At 46.5% G+C, this 19029-nt stretch overlaps 1 protein-coding gene across 23 annotated transcripts in view; it reads left to right on the top strand.

Annotated features, from left to right (window-relative positions):
• The window catches only part of Cacna1e (calcium channel, voltage-dependent, R type, alpha 1E subunit), a 493980-nt gene that overhangs the window by 406091 nt on the left and 68860 nt on the right, over positions 1-19029 (top strand). For 18 of the 23 annotated variants that reach the window (XM_030243929.1, XM_017312578.2, XM_017312848.1 and 15 more), the window contains 8 exons: positions 832-929; positions 4782-4838; positions 5982-6635; positions 7044-7357; positions 9587-9749; positions 10882-11011; positions 11690-11749; positions 12870-12976. In XM_030243929.1, coding sequence (XP_030099789.1) covers positions 832-929; positions 4782-4838; positions 5982-6635; positions 7044-7357; positions 9587-9749; positions 10882-11011; positions 11690-11749; positions 12870-12976 — 1583 coding nt within the window. The remainder of the gene's footprint in view (positions 1-831; positions 930-4781; positions 4839-5981; positions 6636-7043; positions 7358-9586; positions 9750-10881; positions 11012-11689; positions 11750-12869; positions 12977-19029) is intronic. The other 5 variants (XM_017312795.1, XM_017312682.1, XM_017312660.1 and 2 more) reach the window with 1 other exon arrangement.

The following is a 19029-nucleotide window of genomic DNA, read 5'->3' as shown; positions in this document are numbered from 1 at the left end:
TTTCTGAATGTTTTCCACTGGATCAGTGATGTGTTGCCCGTCCTTCCCCAGTTCTCTTAAAATCCTCATCTCTATGATATGAGAAGGCAAATACCAGCTTTAGTATATGAGAAACTGGCCTTGAGTCCTATATCTGTCAGTCACTGGCTGTGTTAGCTTTGGTGAAAGTGCTGATCTCCATTAATACCAGTTTTCTCTGGTGTACAAAGGGAAAGACAGATATGTGTCCCTATATGTCTCATAGTATTGCAGCAAAAGTCAAATGAAATACTGTGTGTGGAAACCACAGCCTGCTGGGAAGACCTGCGTACTATAATACTTCTAATCACCACCTGGAAAGTTTTCCTTGCTGTTTTCACTTCAAACAAGAATATAGCTGAGGTAGGGCTGGGGAGGTGCCTCAGAAGTTAAGAGTGTCCAGTGTTCTTCCAGAGGGCCCAACATTGGTTGTAAGGACCATATGGAGTGTCTCACAACTGCTTGTAACTCCAGTTTCAGGGAAATCCAATGCCCTTTTCTGGTTCCCATGGGAACCTATATACATCTCTGTCTTTCTGTCTCTGTCTCTCTCTGTCCTTGTCCCTATCCATGTCTGTCTGACTCTTTGTCTCTGTCTCTCACTCTCCCTTTGAACAACTAAAAATGTGGATGAAGAAATGAGACCTCTGCCTAGGAACTCATAAACAATGCAGGGAAGACTCCGTGACAGGGTTAAACATTTTCTTCTGCTTACCTCATCTTGCTTGGTCTTCAGAGCTCCTGGCATGGAATCAAAGGAAGCTGCTCTCTCTATGGCAATTCTAGGTAAAGCTATCTCTGTTTTGTGTCTAGGATGAGCAGGAGGAAGAAGAAGCCTTCAACCAGAAACATGCACTGCAGAAGGCCAAGGAGGTCAGCCCGATGTCTGCTCCCAACATGCCTTCCATTGAGTGAGTAGGCTATAGAAATTGACCCTGGGCTTCTGGGCTAAATCTAGTTTATCAGTGTCTATGATAGTCAGTCTTAGGAAGGGACCTACCTCTTCTGTTCTATGAACTGGTCACAGTGCATAGTGCAGTCTTACAGGGGAGGTAACAAGAATAGTGGGTGGGGGAGGGCACTATTCACAAAAATCCAAGAGGGACTCTATGCATAATAGAAGCCTAAACTTGCAGGAGAAAGTTCAAGTTCATGTTCTGAAGGAACTGTTCCTCAGCAAGGTCTACTGTGTCTTATAGAACCTGAGGGGAATAGAAGATAGTAAGGCCATTGAGAGTGGCACAGCCAGGGCAGCCGGTACGGAAGTCATGGTAACACTTAACATGGAAGGACATAGCTATATGTTAATACGGTTTCCACTTTAAAATATCACTCCACTCCACGGAAAATGGGTTGTGAAGGTCCAGTATGGCCACAGTGAGACACAGCTAGCTGTTAAAGTGGTGTGGGTGATTATGAGTTAGACACAGAAGGTAGCAACAGAGGAGACCATAATATTGCTCACTCTGCCTTTTGAAATGTGAGTCAATGGGATACATTTAGGTATTGAATGTAGTAGGGGGCAATAAAAATTTCTCACCGGTTTTATAGTTTGGGGACTTAAATGGCTGCATGAAGGGTGGGACCATTTATTGATCCTTCAGAGACTGTGGAAATTCAGAGTTTGTTTTGGTCACATTGACTGTGAAATGCTTCCAAGGCATCCAAGTGTGTGAATAGGCTATTGGCTGCATGAGTCTGGAGCATTGAGGAGAAGTTGGGATTAAAATAAAGATTTGGGGGAAGTCATTTGCATTTAGATGGTATTTAAGCCAGCAGTGTGGGTGAGATGACCCAGGAAGAGTGGGGACAGGGAATGAGTGGAGCTGAGGACAGAGGCTGTGAGCATGCGCTTCTCTGCCAGAGGAGAAGCTGGGGAAAGAGGCAAGGGGATGTAGCCAGGGGACAGAGAAGGGACCACTGGATTTAACAAGACAGAGCTGTTTTAGTGGCCGTGCTAGTAGCCTGATAGGAACAGTGTCCAAATGGAACAGATTTGAGAGTGAGTTGGAGGTTGATATGAAGGAGACACAGGATCACTCTGCCAGAATCTGTCTTGATCAGTGCTGCATGGGAGAACTTGGGGAGTCAGTATGGGCCCAGCACAGGCCTGGCCTCTGCACAATAAGTGGGGGCAGTTGGTGGACAAGAAGCACAGAATTTCTTCCTGATGATAAACAAGGCATGCATAAGGCTGTGTAAGGAATCCCTGTGTGAGAGATCCTGTCATGTGGGTGGGGACAGTGGTAATCCATGGAGAGAGAGAAAAATACAGTCTGAGCTAGTGGCCCCTGTCAACTGTTACTTAAAGCTAGAGAGAAAGAAGTCCCTGGTGCATTGGTCTTTGGAAGGGAGGAACTTCTGAGTAGTCTCTGCCTTACCCACTGGGATGCTCCCCATTTTTATGTGGTGTCTCCCATATCTATTTTACTATTGATTTGAGTTTGCTTTCCAAAGCTGTGAAGGCTTGCCTGCTAAGCCCCTTTTCTGTGAGCCTGAGAAATAAAAAGAAATCATTAAAGATTGATTGGAGAATACCAAACAACTCCTTCCTTTTCAGACTATTCTCTGGTCTGAGTAATTTCCACCCTGCTCTCCTGAACTCAAATATTTTGGTTAAAATCACATACACACAGGTATCTAAAAGTGCAGATGGATAGAACTGGCTGCTCCAGGAGTGGGTGGTTCTATTTACTGAGATGAGGAAGCCTGCGGGAGAAGAGGGTTTGGAGAGATGTGATTGGAGATGATGTTTAGCCCAGAGTAGGAACTATTTATGGAATGGAAGAATGAATGAAATATGGGTAGGCACAGGGCTGTGGGAACCAAGCAGTGAACACCAGTGCAGAGTGAAGGTGACGCAGATGCTGCAAGCATCCTCAAGAAGATGACACCAAGAACTTGGGTTGCTGTCCACATGGTAATGTGGTGTTTATTGTTGCTATGGGTAACCACAAGGGATGCATGCCTTGCTCAGGTGTGCAGCTCATTCAACTGATTTCTGGTAAGCACATAACCTTGGAAAGAACATTATCACAAACCCAAGCATTCCACTGTTAGCCTTAATTCTGTCAAAAAGATGCTCCGTGGCGTTAAAGAGGACCTCTTAGTTCCGCAGAGCCTCTGTTTCCCCACGTTTGGAATGAGAAGGACAACTGTTCTTTCTGCTTCACAAGGCTATTGTGGGATATATACCAGATCACATGCATATGAGTTGAAGTTAGTGGCTACTTGTCTGTGTGGTTTGAGGGTATGAGCGCAAATTTGGGATGTTACCTACATGAATAGAGAGGTAAAAATCAAGTGTTAAGTATGTGTCTGGCTGTATGAAAAAGATTAGTTTCTCTTTTGCTTGAAATGTGTGTGTGTGTGTGTGTGTGTGTCTCAGAGAGAGAGAGAGAGAGAGAGAGAGAGAGAGAGAGAGAGAGAGAGAGAGAGAGAGAGAGAGAGAGAGAATCCCTCTATATACTTACACATGCTCCTCGAGGGCTGGTGTTTTGCATACTCAAGAATTTGCAAGTAGATCATATGATGTGCCTGTCCCAGTGGGTATGCATGCTGCCTGTCTAGAGTGTATGCTTCTATTTCTATATGTTACCAATGTTTCTAGCCCCCCACCCTGCCCCGTGCCTGCTATAGTATAGGCTGCTGATGCTGAGAGATATGGATTTTGCCAAGGAGCTCACAACATCTCTATAATGGTGTCTTTATCAATGAGTGCTTGTGTGTACACATGTACATTTGTACTTCTTCCAGATACCCCCAAAGAGAACATAGACTGGCTGCCTCTGCTTCCTCAGACTGGCCCCTTCTATAAGGCTTCTTTCCAAGTGCATGAGTTATAGCAGTTGAGCAGAGCTCATTAGCCTGGCATGTTCTACACTGATGGGGGTCTTCTCAAACAAAGAACATCATTTACCTATTTTCCACACCCAACAGGGCTCACTGGGCTGAACCCGGGTTCTCTATCTCAAAGGCTAGAGCAAGTTCTCAGCTAGATTGCCCTCCACCCTAGCTTTGACCCTGTGCTGCCACACTCATTTCTACTCTTGCAACGCTCATCTATCCTGCTACTTTTACCTTCCCTCGAGAGTGTATTTGAATGGATGCAATGCATATGTAGAAGTAATATTTCTTTACACCAGTCTTAGAAAATCAATTCTGTGTTTTCCCCCAGAGGAATAGAGCAAACCTTAAAGGCTTCGCCCTTGGGGAATCATTCACATCCTCTAAAGTGTGGCTCTGTGGCCTCTGAAGTGTGACCTTGTCCTTAGCCTTGGGTTGCTCTATAGCCTCACTGGTGTGCATGACAGAGCATTTGTTTCCTCCGTGGTCCATAAAATTGAGCCGGGATCTGCCATACAGTGATGACCTTAGGAGTCAATCTTGTGTGGATATCCTTGGTCACCCTTGACATGGTGGGGAAGGGGTACTTGTCAAAGCAGGACTCCAGAGGGGGCAGTATGAACTCACTGCAGCATGCTGTGAAGCATTGGAAGGTCTATTTTACACGAAATAGTCTATCCTCTGGGACTTTGCATGTGTGCTTCAAGAATGAGATCTGGGTATTTGCATATAGCAAGGACTCAGAAGCCACCGTGGGAGCACTCGAGGTGGGGGTGTCTACAGGGGGCAAAGAGGTGCATGGAAGCCCCATGGACATGCAAAAAAGACTCTGGCTTCCCTCTGGACATCTGGTGGCTGTGGGGCTTGTGGTTCCTATAGGTTGGGGTGGACTGAACCTGTTCGTTTTTCTTCCCCAGAAGAGACAGAAGGAGAAGACACCACATGTCGATGTGGGAGCCACGCAGCAGCCACCTGTATGTGTGTACCGGTCTGCGTGTCTGGGAGTGGTCCTGTGTGTGGGCATGGGGATGATGTGGTTTTGTCCTTACCATGGACAAAGTGATACCAAGTGTAAATGTCAGTGTGTGCCTTGGTGTGTGGGTGTGTATGCGTGTTTCCTGCACATCTGTGAACGTGCCCCACTCTGCACCTTTCAGTGCGCTTCTATCAGTGTCTAAAGTATGTGACAAGTGTGTTGTTTGCTCTCGTGTCGGGCCTGCGAGTGGGCACGTGTTCACATTGGCAATTAGTGTTGGTGGGTGTTCTGTTACATCTCTGTGTGGGCCTCCATGAAGGTGTGTGTGGGCCCATGTGCATATCTCTTTAACAGTTGGTGGGTGTGTACCCACGGGCATGTGAGGGAAGGAGTGGGTGTCTGCCCTTCCAGCTGAGGAGCCCACGCCTGCGTTCTGTGTGTCATGTTTGTGTGTTCCTGCTGCCTTGTGAATGCTCATTGGGCCTCTGAGCTGAAATGCTCCACAGTTAGTTGGGGCGTCGACTGCTGGTGGTCTCTGAATATAGTCTTTTGTGGGTTTCATTAGCTGTTGCTTTAGGAGCCCACAATCTCCCTACCTTTCCTGGGATGCTGCCATTGTTAGAATATAGTGGCTGCTTGCCATGGTCAGTATCTTTGTTGGTCTCTGAATATGGTGCATCTCAGCCCCTGATATTCCAGGCTAAAATCTGGATGGAAAGAGGAGGAGAATTTCTGACCTTGAAGGAAGGGTCATTTGTGGGTACATAAGAGACCCCAGCTGATACCCTTAATCAAAGGAGTACTGGGGAGGGATGGCTGGTGAGTCTTTTTACTGCTCGCTGGTCTTGGGGACACTAGGCTCAGTCTTGGGCTGACCCATCCTTACCAAATGGCTATTGCACTGTAGAGGCAGGGACTGAAGTGAAAGATACCCTATACAGGACTTGGAGGTACTGGTCTGACAACTTTCTTCTGTGTAGCCACTCTGCCCCTGGCATCTCTGTGCTTCTTGTCTGAGATCCTCCCATTAGCTCCTTCATCATGACCCCTGCTCACCATGGCCCCTGTAAAGCTGCCATCTCTGACTTCTACATGTGCTACCAGGTTCTAACTGCAGCCCTTGCCCTTTCTTCTTTGTCAGGAGGGAGCGGAGGCGCCGGCACCACATGTCTGTGTGGGAACAACGCACCAGCCAGCTGAGGAGGCACATGCAAATGTCTAGCCAAGAAGCCCTCAACAAAGAGGAGGCCCCGCCAATGAACCCCCTCAATCCACTCAACCCACTGAGTCCTCTCAACCCCCTCAATGCTCACCCCAGCCTTTATCGGAGGCCCAGGCCCATTGAGGGCCTAGCCCTAGGTCTGGGTCTTGAAAAGTGTGAAGAAGAACGCATCAGTCGTGGGGGCTCCCTCAAGGGGGACATAGGGGGCCTGACTAGCGCCCTGGACAACCAGAGGAGCCCCTTGTCCTTGGGCAAACGGGAGCCACCGTGGCTGCCTAGATCCTGTCATGGAAACTGTGACCCAATCCAGCAGGAGGCTGGGGGAGGAGAGACTGTGGTGACTTTTGAGGACCGGGCCAGGCACAGGCAGAGTCAGAGGCGAAGCCGGCATCGCCGAGTCAGGACTGAGGGCAAGGACTCTGCCTCTGCATCCCGAAGCAGGTCTGCCAGCCAGGAGCGGAGTCTGGATGAAGGGGTGTCCGTTGAGGGGGAGAAGGAACATGAGCCTCACAGCAGCCACAGGAGCAAAGAGCCGACCATCCACGAAGAGGAGAGAACCCAGGACTTAAGGAGGTAAAGGAGTCCCAGGAGGGCACTGAAGAGATGTAGTTCAGGTTTCTGTGAGGAATTCTGTGATGGAAACCTATATGGGCCTCCGTTTTCCCTTTTATAAGATAGAGATGATGCCTAAACACCATCTAAAAGTCACGGCTTAATTTAACAGGCAACCTAACCCCTGCGGAAACAATGTTCTATTCCAGAGCAGCTCGGCTGAGAGTGGAGCCTGGATAGATGGATAGATGGGAATCAGTCAGTGAGCATGGCCCATGAGTGTTTGCCTCACTGTGTCTGGATGCAGATGGAAGATAGAATATGCTGTCAGGCCTGCTCCTGTTCCTTCTCCCTTTCCTTTTAGCCAGGTGCATCCGCCACTCTAGAACAGCTTCTGAAACATAACCATCTCTTGGTCTTTATTCTCAGGACCAACAGTCTGATGGTCCCCAGGGGCTCTGGACTGGTAGGGGCTCTTGATGAAGCAGAAACACCTCTAGTCCAGCCCCAACCTGAGCTGGAAGTGGGGAAGGATGCAGCTCTGACAGAGCAGGAGGCTGAAGGCAGCAGTGAACAAGCCCTTCTTGGGGACGTACAGCTGGATGTGGGCCGGGGCATTAGCCAGAGTGAACCGGATCTCTCCTGCATGACAGCCAACATGGACAAGGCTACCACGGAGAGCACCAGTGTCACGGTCGCCATCCCTGATGTGGACCCCTTGGTGGACTCGACAGTGGTGAACAGTGAGCACAGTCCCTGTTCTGTCACCCCCTCCCACCCAACTGGAGCTGAAGACAGCTGGCTCTGGGGCCCCTCTACTAAAGCTCTAACAAATAATAGAAAGGCACTCCAACAGGACTAAAACATTTTTCACAGTCTTGAGACAGTGTTCTCCTACAGAGTTAGACTTCCCGCAACTGTATTTTTTTTTTTATCCTGTAGAACTTGGTCCTATGAGTCTTCAAAGTGGTTACATGTGAGCTTATAGGCAGTTGCGTCCTGGTGTAACCAGATGGCATCCTTGTGACCTCTGGGAGAACTAGGAGATATCCTGGGGTAGACTAGCAGATAGGTGTTGCTATGGTTACTGTTCTGCTCTAAAGGCCTGCATCTTTGGAGGCCTCGGTGCCACCTATAATAGATTCCCCTGAGATCATCCCTGCGCTAACATTTCCTGACTCTATTATTCCTATCAATTCTCTCTCTCTCCTAGGAGCTCTCAGTCACACTTTCCCATCAAGACTCTTTCATGCAGAGGTTAATCTCGAAACACTGACAGAAAACTCAAGGGGAAAGCATTTAACCTACTACCTTACTGGGCCAGTACCCACCTTTTCCTGGACCACATTTCTCTCTTGCATTCATGTTATCCCTGTCCTCACCCTGACCACATATTCCATGATGACATCAATCCTATGTCCAGTTCCTGTATTGCCTTACCCTAATCACTGCCTTGTACCTAATCTCTGCCCCAGCCCTAAATCCCTTCCCTGCTTTAATCCCATTCCTCATTCTGACTTGAACCCTGCACCTCTTCCCTTTTTACTCATTCCCTTTATTCTTATCCCCACATGTCACCCTTGCATTAATCCCACACCCTATAATCTGCCCCCTACCCTATCCTTGCATTCATCCACAGGCTATCCCTGCCCCTACACCCATCTCTGCATTAATCTCGCTGCTGTCCTGTGATCACAGGTTATGGTCATGGGGTTCTATCAGTGTGTGTTTTCCTTCTCTTTCCATCTTCTGTCCTGTGACAGTCTCCTCGTCTCCCTTTCTGCCTCTCTACCTCTGCTTCCCTTCCACTCTTGCTTCAAATCATCTGCCCTCTGAAACAACAGATCAGCTTTAAAAAATTGTAAATCTCCCATGCCCCGTGCTTGCTGGGGTGGACTGGGGCATGTTTCAGGATTGCAGGTCCACAGTCACTTTTAATGTCTGTCTGATTTTGTACTTTTATAAAATAAGAAGTGCTTTGGAGCCTCTTTTTATAAGAAACAACATTAGCTTCACCATCTCTCTGTTTTCACGCTAGGGCTGGTGTGGATCCTGCATCACAGTACAGTATGCGATAGGAAGATTTTAGGTACTTAGCTATTAGAAGGTCCCAACATGGGCCAGGACCATAAAGGTACCATGAGTCTCAGGGTAGTGCCACTTCTTGGCCATAGGGACGTGGGGGTGGGGTGGTTCCCCAGGCTTTCTCTCCACACTGACAGCTTTCTTCCCCCCCACCTCCTACTTGAGCACAGAAACAGAAAGTAGCCACCTGACATTGCTACGTGACCCCTGTCTGCTTCTTCCCCCCCAGCACTGGAACGCAGTCACAGGCATATATTCACATGAATATTACATTTCCATTTCTATATTCATCGTGCTGGAGAAGGTACAGCCAGAGAAGCCGTATGCCGAGAGTAATGGTTTCTTGAAATCTTCCACTGCAGAGATCTTCTGAAGGTGTATAGGATTTCAGATTAGCTGTATGACCTTAGGGAAGGCATGTAGACTCTGAACTTCAGGTGTTTTGTGTTTTTTTTTAATCTGTATAATAGGAATAATAGTGTATACCACTTAGGTGTGGTTAATATGAAAATTAAAGTTCAGTGGATGAGCTGAAAAAGAATGTGGAGTCGAGACATAATTTCTGAATTGTGAAAGCTTGGTAGCTGCAGTGGTGTGCTGTTTCCGACACTACAAAAGTCCAGCAATAAAAGGGAAGCTATGGTTCTTACTTCTATGACACAAAAGGCTGTAGTATGTAACGTGGGTATGGGTAGGGATAAGAAGTGGAAGACTTGAGGTAGTCCTCCTCTGGGGAGGAGTCCTCATTTGGAGGACTGATGCTGTCAGGGTACCTTCCCAGATCATCTTTGGCATCCCCTTCCTATCCTATCCATTCTGTTCCCAACTGAAATGAAAAAGCACACCTGTCTGCGGGTTTCTGAAGATTAAAACCTTTCTGCTTGCAGTTAGCAACAAGACGGATGGAGAAGCCAGTCCCTTGAAGGAGGCAGAGACTAAAGAGGAAGAAGAAGAGGTAGAGAAGAAGAAGAAGCAGAAGAAGGAGAAGCGAGAGACTGGAAAAGCCATGGTGCCCCATAGCTCTATGTTCATCTTCAGCACCACTAACCCGTGAGCTATGCTCCTGTTGCATCCCACTATGGTACTAGGAGAGAGAGCCAGTATTTGAGCCAGACTGGGATGATGGAGAGGAAGTAGGGAGCCCTGTTATCTTCCTGAGTCCTCCTGGCAGAGAGTAGCTAGAAAGGGAAATATTTGGAGCCCAATAAGTAAGGTAGGGCATTAAGTTGAACAGCCTCTCATCTCTGTGTCCATAGTTCCCACGGTAACTAAAGACAGAATACAGGAGAAATATCACAGGAAAAGACCCTTCCTTGCTCTTTGATCAGCAGTTAGAATAAGGAAAATGAAGGCAGTCTCCTTGAGGATGTCTACAGATATTCTAGAAGAGGAAACACTATGGACCCTAAGATGGTCAAACATCTACTGGAGTTTAAAGGTTTGATACCTCTGTTCTGCATATGGAGTTTTGGAAAGAGTTTCCTCTCCCAGGGCAGAGGTAGAGGAATGAAGAAGGTGTGTTAGAGAAGAATCTAGAATGTTAGGTTCAAGAAATATGGAACTAAGAAAAGGGTGTGAGCCTTGTGCCCTATAATTGGCATATAGATTGGCTTCTGAGACAGGAAAGCGACCTTCTGTGGCCATGTGGGCAGGGTTCAGGCACATCTGTGGGATGGGAGGAAGCCGGGTTAAGATGCCAGATCATCAAAAGTTGTAGTATAGAATAAAGATATTTCCATCAGAATAATCAGGAAGCCATAGAAACATCCTCATCAGGGCATTTGTTTCTTGTGTTTCTTGGTTCTTTATGATTTCCTAGGCAGGTCCTGGTTTCATTGCTTAAGGGAGAAGACACCAAGATGCATCAGAGGACATCACATGCCGCTGGGGATTGCGTAGTCTCACGTGGCTGTTCCTCACGGCTCACTCATGTGTGCAGATAATGAATCTTGGCTTTCGTGACATAGCCTCTAACCAATCTGATTACCTTTCTCCACCAGGGCCTGGAATCAAGGGGTGGTGCTTGAGAAATTAAATTGCTCTCCCTGGTGGCTTCCTTTGTCAAGGGCCTGGCTAGCTGGAAGAGGCCAATGTAGGCTTATGAGAAGTATGAGGGGCAGGCATGGGAACGATGTAGGGCCAGCTCAACAGGGTGAGCTCAAGAGGCTTTTCTCATCCACAGGATCCGCAGGGCCTGCCACTACATTGTGAACCTACGCTACTTTGAAATGTGCATTCTCTTGGTGATTGCGGCCAGCAGCATTGCCCTGGCAGCCGAGGACCCTGTACTAACTAACTCGGAGCGTAACAAAGTGGGTACACGGTTGGGGGGGGGGCGGGATTTGCCAATATTGTTGATGCCCTGGGATCTTTTCTATCCAGAGCCGCTCCCTCCAACATCAGAGGAGAATCAAGATAGGCTAACAGGAAGGTTTCTGGGAATGAAAAAAGATAGAGAAGTTGTGCTTATTCCTCAGAGACAAGTATGAGCCATTTCCCACACCCACAACCACACCACTATTTTTAAGCTGCAGAAGCAGGCTTGACACCCAGAACTAGCTAGGCTTCTGAGAGGGTTCGGCTGCTATTGGAAGGTCTGGATGTAGGCTATAACATAGAACCATAAGTGATGTGTGTGGATGCAGGGGGACTGTGGGTCTACCACAAGTCATTGACTTATCTCCTGGGAACCCCACAGGTCTGGAGAGAAAGTTTTATGGGGAACAATTCAGACCCTAGAAGTTAAGTTATGGTCAAAGGGGGGGAATAGCTTCTGGCCCACGTGGCTCAAGCAGGCTCTCTGGTCCCTTTTTTCTTGTTTTCCCTTTTTAGCCTGCTATTGATAGTATGAAAAAATCCCTCTCTGTGTTCTGGTGTGGGAGTTTTTGGGAGACAGGGTCATGCAGGATGGAATGGGTCAGGGGGCAGGTATGCATAGAGCTCAGTGACCTTACACGGTCTTCTTTGTCTCGTTCATGTGTGTCTTCCAGGTCCTGAGATATTTCGACTATGTTTTCACAGGAGTGTTTACCTTTGAGATGGTTATAAAGGTAAAAGTTTCCAGAGAAAACATGGACTCTGAATTTCAGTTGTATCAATGGTCAGCTCCTTTAGTTTAGGGTACTTTCCCAATAATGCAATCTCCTCGTCTATGACAATACCAAGAGAGTTTCTCCAAGCCCTCTCTCACCTCAGTGTTCTCAGTAGGCCATGGCTGTGTGGATGTGATTAAATAATGTAGCTCTCTTGTCATGGCCTGAACAGGAGGCAGGTAGTAGGTGAGCATACAGCTTGAGTGTGGTGTAGTTCTGCACAGGCACTTCCCTTCTTATTCAGAGAACGTGTCTGGCAATGGTTTAGGGAGATGTCTTTCCAGACTCCATCTAACTCCAGACTCCATCTAACATCCTCTCCCCTCTAGACTCTGAGCATCCCAACAGAACTTTCTCATTCCAAGTTTAACCTGTCTGGGGTTTCTACCCATCCATACAGGTGTGGCAGTGTTTGGAGCTCTGGAACATAGAGGAGCGGGAGGTTAAATGGGATTCTGTAATGGCAGAGAAATCTGCTTAAACCCTATATGACTTTGAGAAGGGGTCTGAGTCCTCACTGTTCACTGGAGATATTATGTGATTATGAGAAGAGGTTTCAGACCTCATCATTATCCAGAGTTTGCTGGATACTCTCCTTACTCCTCAGGTTCTGAGTTTGGCTATTGTCTTACTTAGGGTTTCTATTGCTATGAAGACACACACACACAGCAATTCGTATAAAGGTAAACATTTAATTGGGACTAGCTTACAGTTAAGAGGCTATTCCATTGTCATAATGGCAGGAAGCACAGTGGCATGCAGGCAGACATGGTGCTGAAGAAGTAGCTGAGAGTTCTAGATTTGAATCTACAGGCAGCAGGAAGAGAGAGAGACTGAGACTGGCTTGAGCATCTGAGACTTCCTCCAGCAATACCCTTCCTCCAACAAGACCATGCCTACTTCAAAATTGTCCTACCTTCTAATAGGGCTACTCCCTATGAGCCTATGGGGGTCATTTTCATTCAAACCATCATATCTATGGAGACAGTGGCAGTAGAGCCCTGGGAAGGGAAGCTAGGTGTAGGTGTTAATTACACCAGGAGTCTAATCTATGACGGTTCAAACCCTTGTCCTGCAGATGATAGACCAAGGCTTGATCCTGCAGGATGGATCATACTTCAGAGACCTCTGGAACATCCTGGACTTTGTAGTAGTGGTTGGTGCATTGGTAGCATTTGCTCTGGCGTAAGTAGATGCTTTTCTGTTCTAGTCCCTTACCTTTCTTCTTCTATTATCCCTGGTTGATTTGACCCTGTCTCCAAAGAGCAACACTCTGAGAGTCTGCTTACCAATAGTTCTTTGCAGAGGCCTTAAGGTCTTACAGTTCCAGTTCATGTGTCCTAAACAAAAAAAGCAAGATTGAAGAGCATCAGTAGGAAGAAGGGAGGAGCCAGGGCATTATGAAGAATGATGCAGAGGCAGAGCAGAAATGGGGATCCCAGAATCCTGGTCATGGGGAAGAATATCCTGGAACACATTTGAGAAAGACAGATGCTTCCAGGAACATTTTAAAAACACTACCCAGGCAGGGAAATGACCCAGCAAGTTGGATATCAGGCTTCTGTGCTCAATCTATACCCTCTTCTACCACAAACAGGTTCCTTTTTGTCTGGTTAGCATGTAGGCTTCCTCAAAACCATCCTTCCAGCCTTTTTGAACCTTGTCCTCTAGGCAAGACTGAACACACTTTTCTTCTGATTGGGTAGAGGAAGTATTTGGATGCTGCTTTCATTGATGCTGCAGCATCAATGATACAGGAAAAGGAAAGATGTTTCCATAGCGTTGCCCTTCGCATCTCCAATGTGTTAGAAAACAATTGTTCTCTACTCACTTTCTCCACTTCGCTGGAAGTGTCTATCCCATATCCACACTGGCAGTTAAATAGGCAGGGTAAGAACTAAGGGGTCAGGGGCAGCGATGCCGTGTACAGAGGTGAGAGTTCCCAGATGTGTTAAGTCTAAAATTTTCCAGAGCCTGGAAGAACACTGTGCCCATTGCTGCAGGAGCGGTGGGTGGCCCTCCAACAGAGCCAGAGTATGGGTGTGCCCCTGAGACGGGATGGTAGCAGAGTATTCATTGTGTCTTGTCCCAACCATGTGCACAGGCATCCCAATACCATTAGAGCAATGGAGAGTCATCTTTGCCTTCACATAATCAAATCTTCTGTAATGTAAATGTAGCTGAACTGTTCCCAAAGAGATTTCACAAAAGTGTGGTATCTCCCTACCTATCCAGATCCTGTGTGGGTTCTCACAGCAACATACAAAAAAAGGCAACCCCATCTCTACCAAGGGAACTCCCAGCTTCTCTTCCTCCTTGGCATGATTCACTAAGGTCTACTTTTGCCTTAAGAATGCCAACCTTGTTCTCTGTTCATTAAAGACAAATAAAATATGATCATCGGATTGTTAAAAGGTCCAGTTCTCTTTCCATCTCCTCAGCTCACTTGTATACATCTTTCATTATTGTTTCTCAGTAGCACACTCTGCCTGTCTTTTGGCAGTGGACAGAGAGAAAAGCATAGTGGGCAGAACTCACCAGCACTTTTCAGAAGAACATAATTCACAGGTGACAGGGCAGAAGTAGGAAGGGGACATGTATGGGGTCAATCTAAGCCTAGCTTGAATCCCAGCCCTTCTTCTTCTTAGCAGCTTATGTCTTTGACCCATTGTAGCAAAATATTAATATTCCTAACCTCCATTTCTTATCTCTTAAAATGGAGACAAAAATAAGGCATGCAGAGTACTTAACACCAGGGCTGGCTGTTGGTGTGAATGATCAGTACATGTTAGTTTGTTGCTTTAACCTTCTAATTCCTCATGACATCAAACGTGGCAGCAGGAATAAATTATGTGCTGCTGTGGAATTTACACATACAGTTCAAGACAGATGAAGGCTGGGCCAAGACTCAACTGCTTCCATCCAGCTACCTCTTCCCCACAACCCTTGAGCCTAAGTCCCTAGCAACCAGCTGGTGTACTGGGGTTGGAGGATAGGAAGTGGCCTTGAGGGGAAGCCCATGAATCTTGTCCTATGCCCCAGTGTCCAAATGTTTATCTTTGGGCTCTTTTGACACCAGTGTGCTCTAGGGTTGTCCTCGGCCTCATTTTCTCTTGTGCTCCTTGAGAACTGGCAGCAGGTGGCTTCGGTGCTAGAGGCAAGGAGACCCTTATTAGCCCAAGTTCAGAAGACTCTCTGTTGTCAGGTGTACTACAGGGGACTCCAGAAAGCCTCTGGTTCCAGGGTCCAAGTTTGTAGGATAGATTATGAGCTATGATCCATTCTTTGCCTTTAGTGAAATCTTATCTTGGACCTTATTTCTCTCTGAACTGTGCATGGTCCTTGCTCCTTCTCCATTGTTCTCTTTTGTTGTCACCCTTCCTAGCTTGCCATGCCTCTTCCCTTCCTTGTTTCTTCTCCTTTGACCCTCATCACATTGGCTAAGGTCCTGGTAACACTTCCCGATGTTCATATGCCTATAAATCTTAACTCTGTGCTTTCTCTTTCCTTCCTGAGGGCCCCAGAGAATTCAGCTCTTCTACCACATATGACAGGATCCCCAAGAGTTCCACCTGCCAGCAACCAGGGTCAGAGAATGGAATGAAGTCACCAAGCCCATGATCTACATGGTCAGATCAGGCCAACAGGAAACCATATTTGGAGTTATCTGGAGACCTTTCAAGTCTCTATCTTCTTGTTATAACTTTCATTCTCGTGTCCTGTGGGTATTCCCCAGTGACTGCTCACTGCCCACATAGCCGTTTTCACACCCCAGTTTCTCTCCTTCCCCCTTGAAAATTGAATGTTCCCCTAGTGAGGCTTCCACAAAAGTGATTGCTTTGTCAGTGTGAGCAACCAATGGAGGTTGCCACATTAGCATCATTATCTGGTTCCCCAGAAACCAGAAGTGCCTTATTATCTCTTCTACCACTGCCAGTGAAAGAAGCCAGCCCAATTCCCCAGAGCAGTGCTACTGACCAAGGGACAGACTCCCACTAAATACTCAGAGAATGCTGCAAAGTCCAGAGTCTGTCTGCTGCAGAGATCTGCAGCTCCCACCATCTTTGCTCTCTACAAACATTCATGTGTTGTATGTAGTGGCTGAGGAAATCTCTATTCAATGTACATCAAATATAATATAACCCTGGCATTCTATCTGGAAACTTAGTTGACTTGTTAAAAGAAAGGGGCGGGGGTAGGGTGTTTTTAGTGTGGGAATATCTGGGTTTAAAAATATCCCATTGCAACTTTTCTCTTCTTGCCAGTCCATTCTTACATTATAAGGTGCTTATGAGAACATCGGGTGCTCCTTCCAAGGCCAATATCTCCTAGAGAATGAGGGAGCAGGAGACTTTAGCAGAGATTGATAATAACTCCCCCTGAAACTCTCATCACACTATCCTGTTTTTTATTTTTATCCACATAGAGACAGATTTGTTTTCTGTCAATGTCCCAATGTCTTTTCCTCTTTGAGGTTTCAAGAAAAGTCTGAGGAATGACTAAATCCACGAAACCTTTTGCCTTGCTTCTCTCTAGAAAGGGCACATTTGTCTTCTCTGCATGGTTGTCATTTTCTCCTGAAACACTGAGGCCTGCTGTCCTCTGTCTCTACAGTCTGTTGCTATTCTACCTACTCTTTGGCCTCAGGTGTGAGAAGGCAAAGATGGCTACAGCTTCATCATTTCTAGATACCTGAACATCAAGCGCACACTTTAGGGCTCCCCTGCCCTCCAGACTCAGGGATATAGTAAGCAAGTCAGGGAACCACAAAGTAGGTTACATCTTGAGCCTTAAACCTCTACTCTGAACCATGAAGCTTACCCTTTTTAATACCCACTATGTACAACAGTTTACTTGATTAGCGGAATTATATGAACAGATGAGCTTCTGTGTGCATTCTCAATAGGAAATTTGCAGCTATCACTGCTTGTAGCTCTAAACATTTAATAATAAAAAAAAATGTGTCAATAGTTTAGCCTCCACCTTCCCTACCTCCTATGTGGCAGAGTCAGGCAAGCTCTCTGGTGACTGATGCCAGGATTTTCCATAATTGTTTGCTGTTATAGCAGGCCATGAGGTGAGGTCGGGACTCCCTGGCACACAAGGGAATCTGGCCACACTTGGCCTGTCATTATTTAGTCCTTGGCCAGAAGCAAAACTATGAGTCAGCTAGCTTGTGGATGCCAGAGGGAACCAGACTGCCCATATTAGCTTTCATTGAAGTGTGTCACTTTCCTGATACTTGACACCCTGCCCTGGTGGCTAAGAGGTATATATACAGTCTCTCGAATGCACTGAGCACAAGCCACCGCGGCTGAGCTGGTTCTGAGTTCATTCAGCGAAACCCATAGACACAGGCAATCTGAGATTTGGAAGTGCCTTCTGGGGCCCACAGCGTTCGTCCCTCTGGGATAGTTCATCTGTGGGGGGTTGTGTTTCTGAAGCTGAGGATACACGTGTCATTGGAAAGGTGTGACTATTTGGAACTGAAATATGTGTGCTCATTTACCCAGAAGGGCTTAGAAATACCGAACAAACCTGTCATCAGAACCTAGCTATTTACACACACCCCCCATTTTTTTCAGTGATGCCTGGGTCTAAAGTAGTTCCTCACAATGAGGCATTTTCTTGACTGCTCTTCTAGAACTAAAAAGGAGAGTTTCCCAAAGAAATCTATTACTATACTTTGTCTTGAAGGGGCAAAAAATGGACCTATTTACTACAGAGCCAGATATCGCATCCAGTTCTCTTTCTCTTACTCAGGAAGAAAATGAAGCTTGAAAATTGCATTTAGCCACCAGGTAGCCCATTAACTGTGAATTTAGAGCTTCTGTTGCAAAGGAATTGGAAATGTCCAGCAGTGAGCAGTTAGGATGCTGACCCTAAGAATCTGGTTTCTCGAGCTACTTCATCTAACTTTGTGTCTGGGTCAGGAAACTAAAGTTGATCAGTGCTTGTACCTGCAATGGGGATTCCATTGCTGTATTTTATCCTGCTGGCCTAAAGATAGGGAGAGAGAGAGAGAGAGAAAGAGAGAGAGAGAGAGAGAGAGAGAGAGAGAGAGAGAGAGAGAGAGAGAGAGAGAGAGAGAGAGAGAGAGAGAGAGAAGAGGACACATGGAAGAGAATTTCCATTCTACTTGCTCTTGTAATTAAGGTCCAGAATATAGCAATGTAGCACATCTGAAATTGACATTGCTAAGAAGCAGTCCATGGGATGTTTAGTTGTAGACATTCTATGGGTGTGAATTCTCAAGTATTTCTGTTTATACACTGCTCAAATTTGGGGTATGTTGCAAGTGGGACCTCATCCAATGGACACAGAAATAGGCTAAATGGAATAAACCAATCAGGGGTCCCAGCTCTATCCAGTTGTTGAACCAACCAGACCCATATGCAAAAAGCACCCTCTATAGGAAGTGAGACTTCATGGCTACAGGAAAAGCCTGGTTTTCTGAGACTGGTGAAAAGTCATCATAGTAGCCTTCATGCTTAAAAGTAGGCTGTAGAGCTCTCAGGATAGAAGGTTGTATAACGGGTCCTAGGAAGTTTCTGCCAAGATTGTGTGACCTGCTAAGCATGTGTTCAGTCACAGGACACAACCTTACCGTATAAATTAGTCTGCAGCTGAGGAGCGGCACCGACTAGACGTCAGTGGGCAAGGCCTCCCTACAAAGACGAAGGATCATTGGTTATGTTTGGAACACAGGGACTAAAAAGAAATACAAATCAGGTCACTCTCCTGCAGTTTAAATAACAGAACTGCTAGCAGACAGATGCGCTGCTGCCTCCTCCTGCTGCTTGGTGCTTGGACAAAAATACCTTCCAGTTGGAGTAGAGTGATGTGTATTCAATGCATTAGAAGTTCACTGAGGTCAATATGCAAGGAAGAAAGGATTATGCACCAAATACTTTGCACAGGATGAGTTTTGTGGTTACAGAACAAAGATGACAGGTAAACTACGGGTTTAAGGTACATAGGTGACCAGGAGAGATGCTGGGGGCAGAAGAGAAAAATCCTCAAAAGGCAGCAGCTAAGAGTAAATGGTCAAAGTGCTGAATTTCCTTTCTGCATGCAGGCAGCTGAACTTGATTTCCCCCACACCTTCTAGAAGGACAAGTACTCTTTATTTCGTTGCTAACATTCGGAGAGCCTGGTGGTTAGAGCTCTGGCTGATGTGACTCATGCACATAATGAGTAAATAGCAGAGCCAGGTCCTGAGCAAACTCACTGTGCAG

Source organism: Mus musculus, chromosome 1, assembly GCF_000001635.26.
Source record: "Mus musculus strain C57BL/6J chromosome 1, GRCm38.p6 C57BL/6J".
Taxonomy (NCBI): domain Eukaryota; kingdom Metazoa; phylum Chordata; class Mammalia; order Rodentia; family Muridae; genus Mus; species Mus musculus.
The sequence above is the reverse complement of the archived record's forward strand: the minus strand, read 5'-3'. Positions and strand labels throughout refer to the sequence as shown.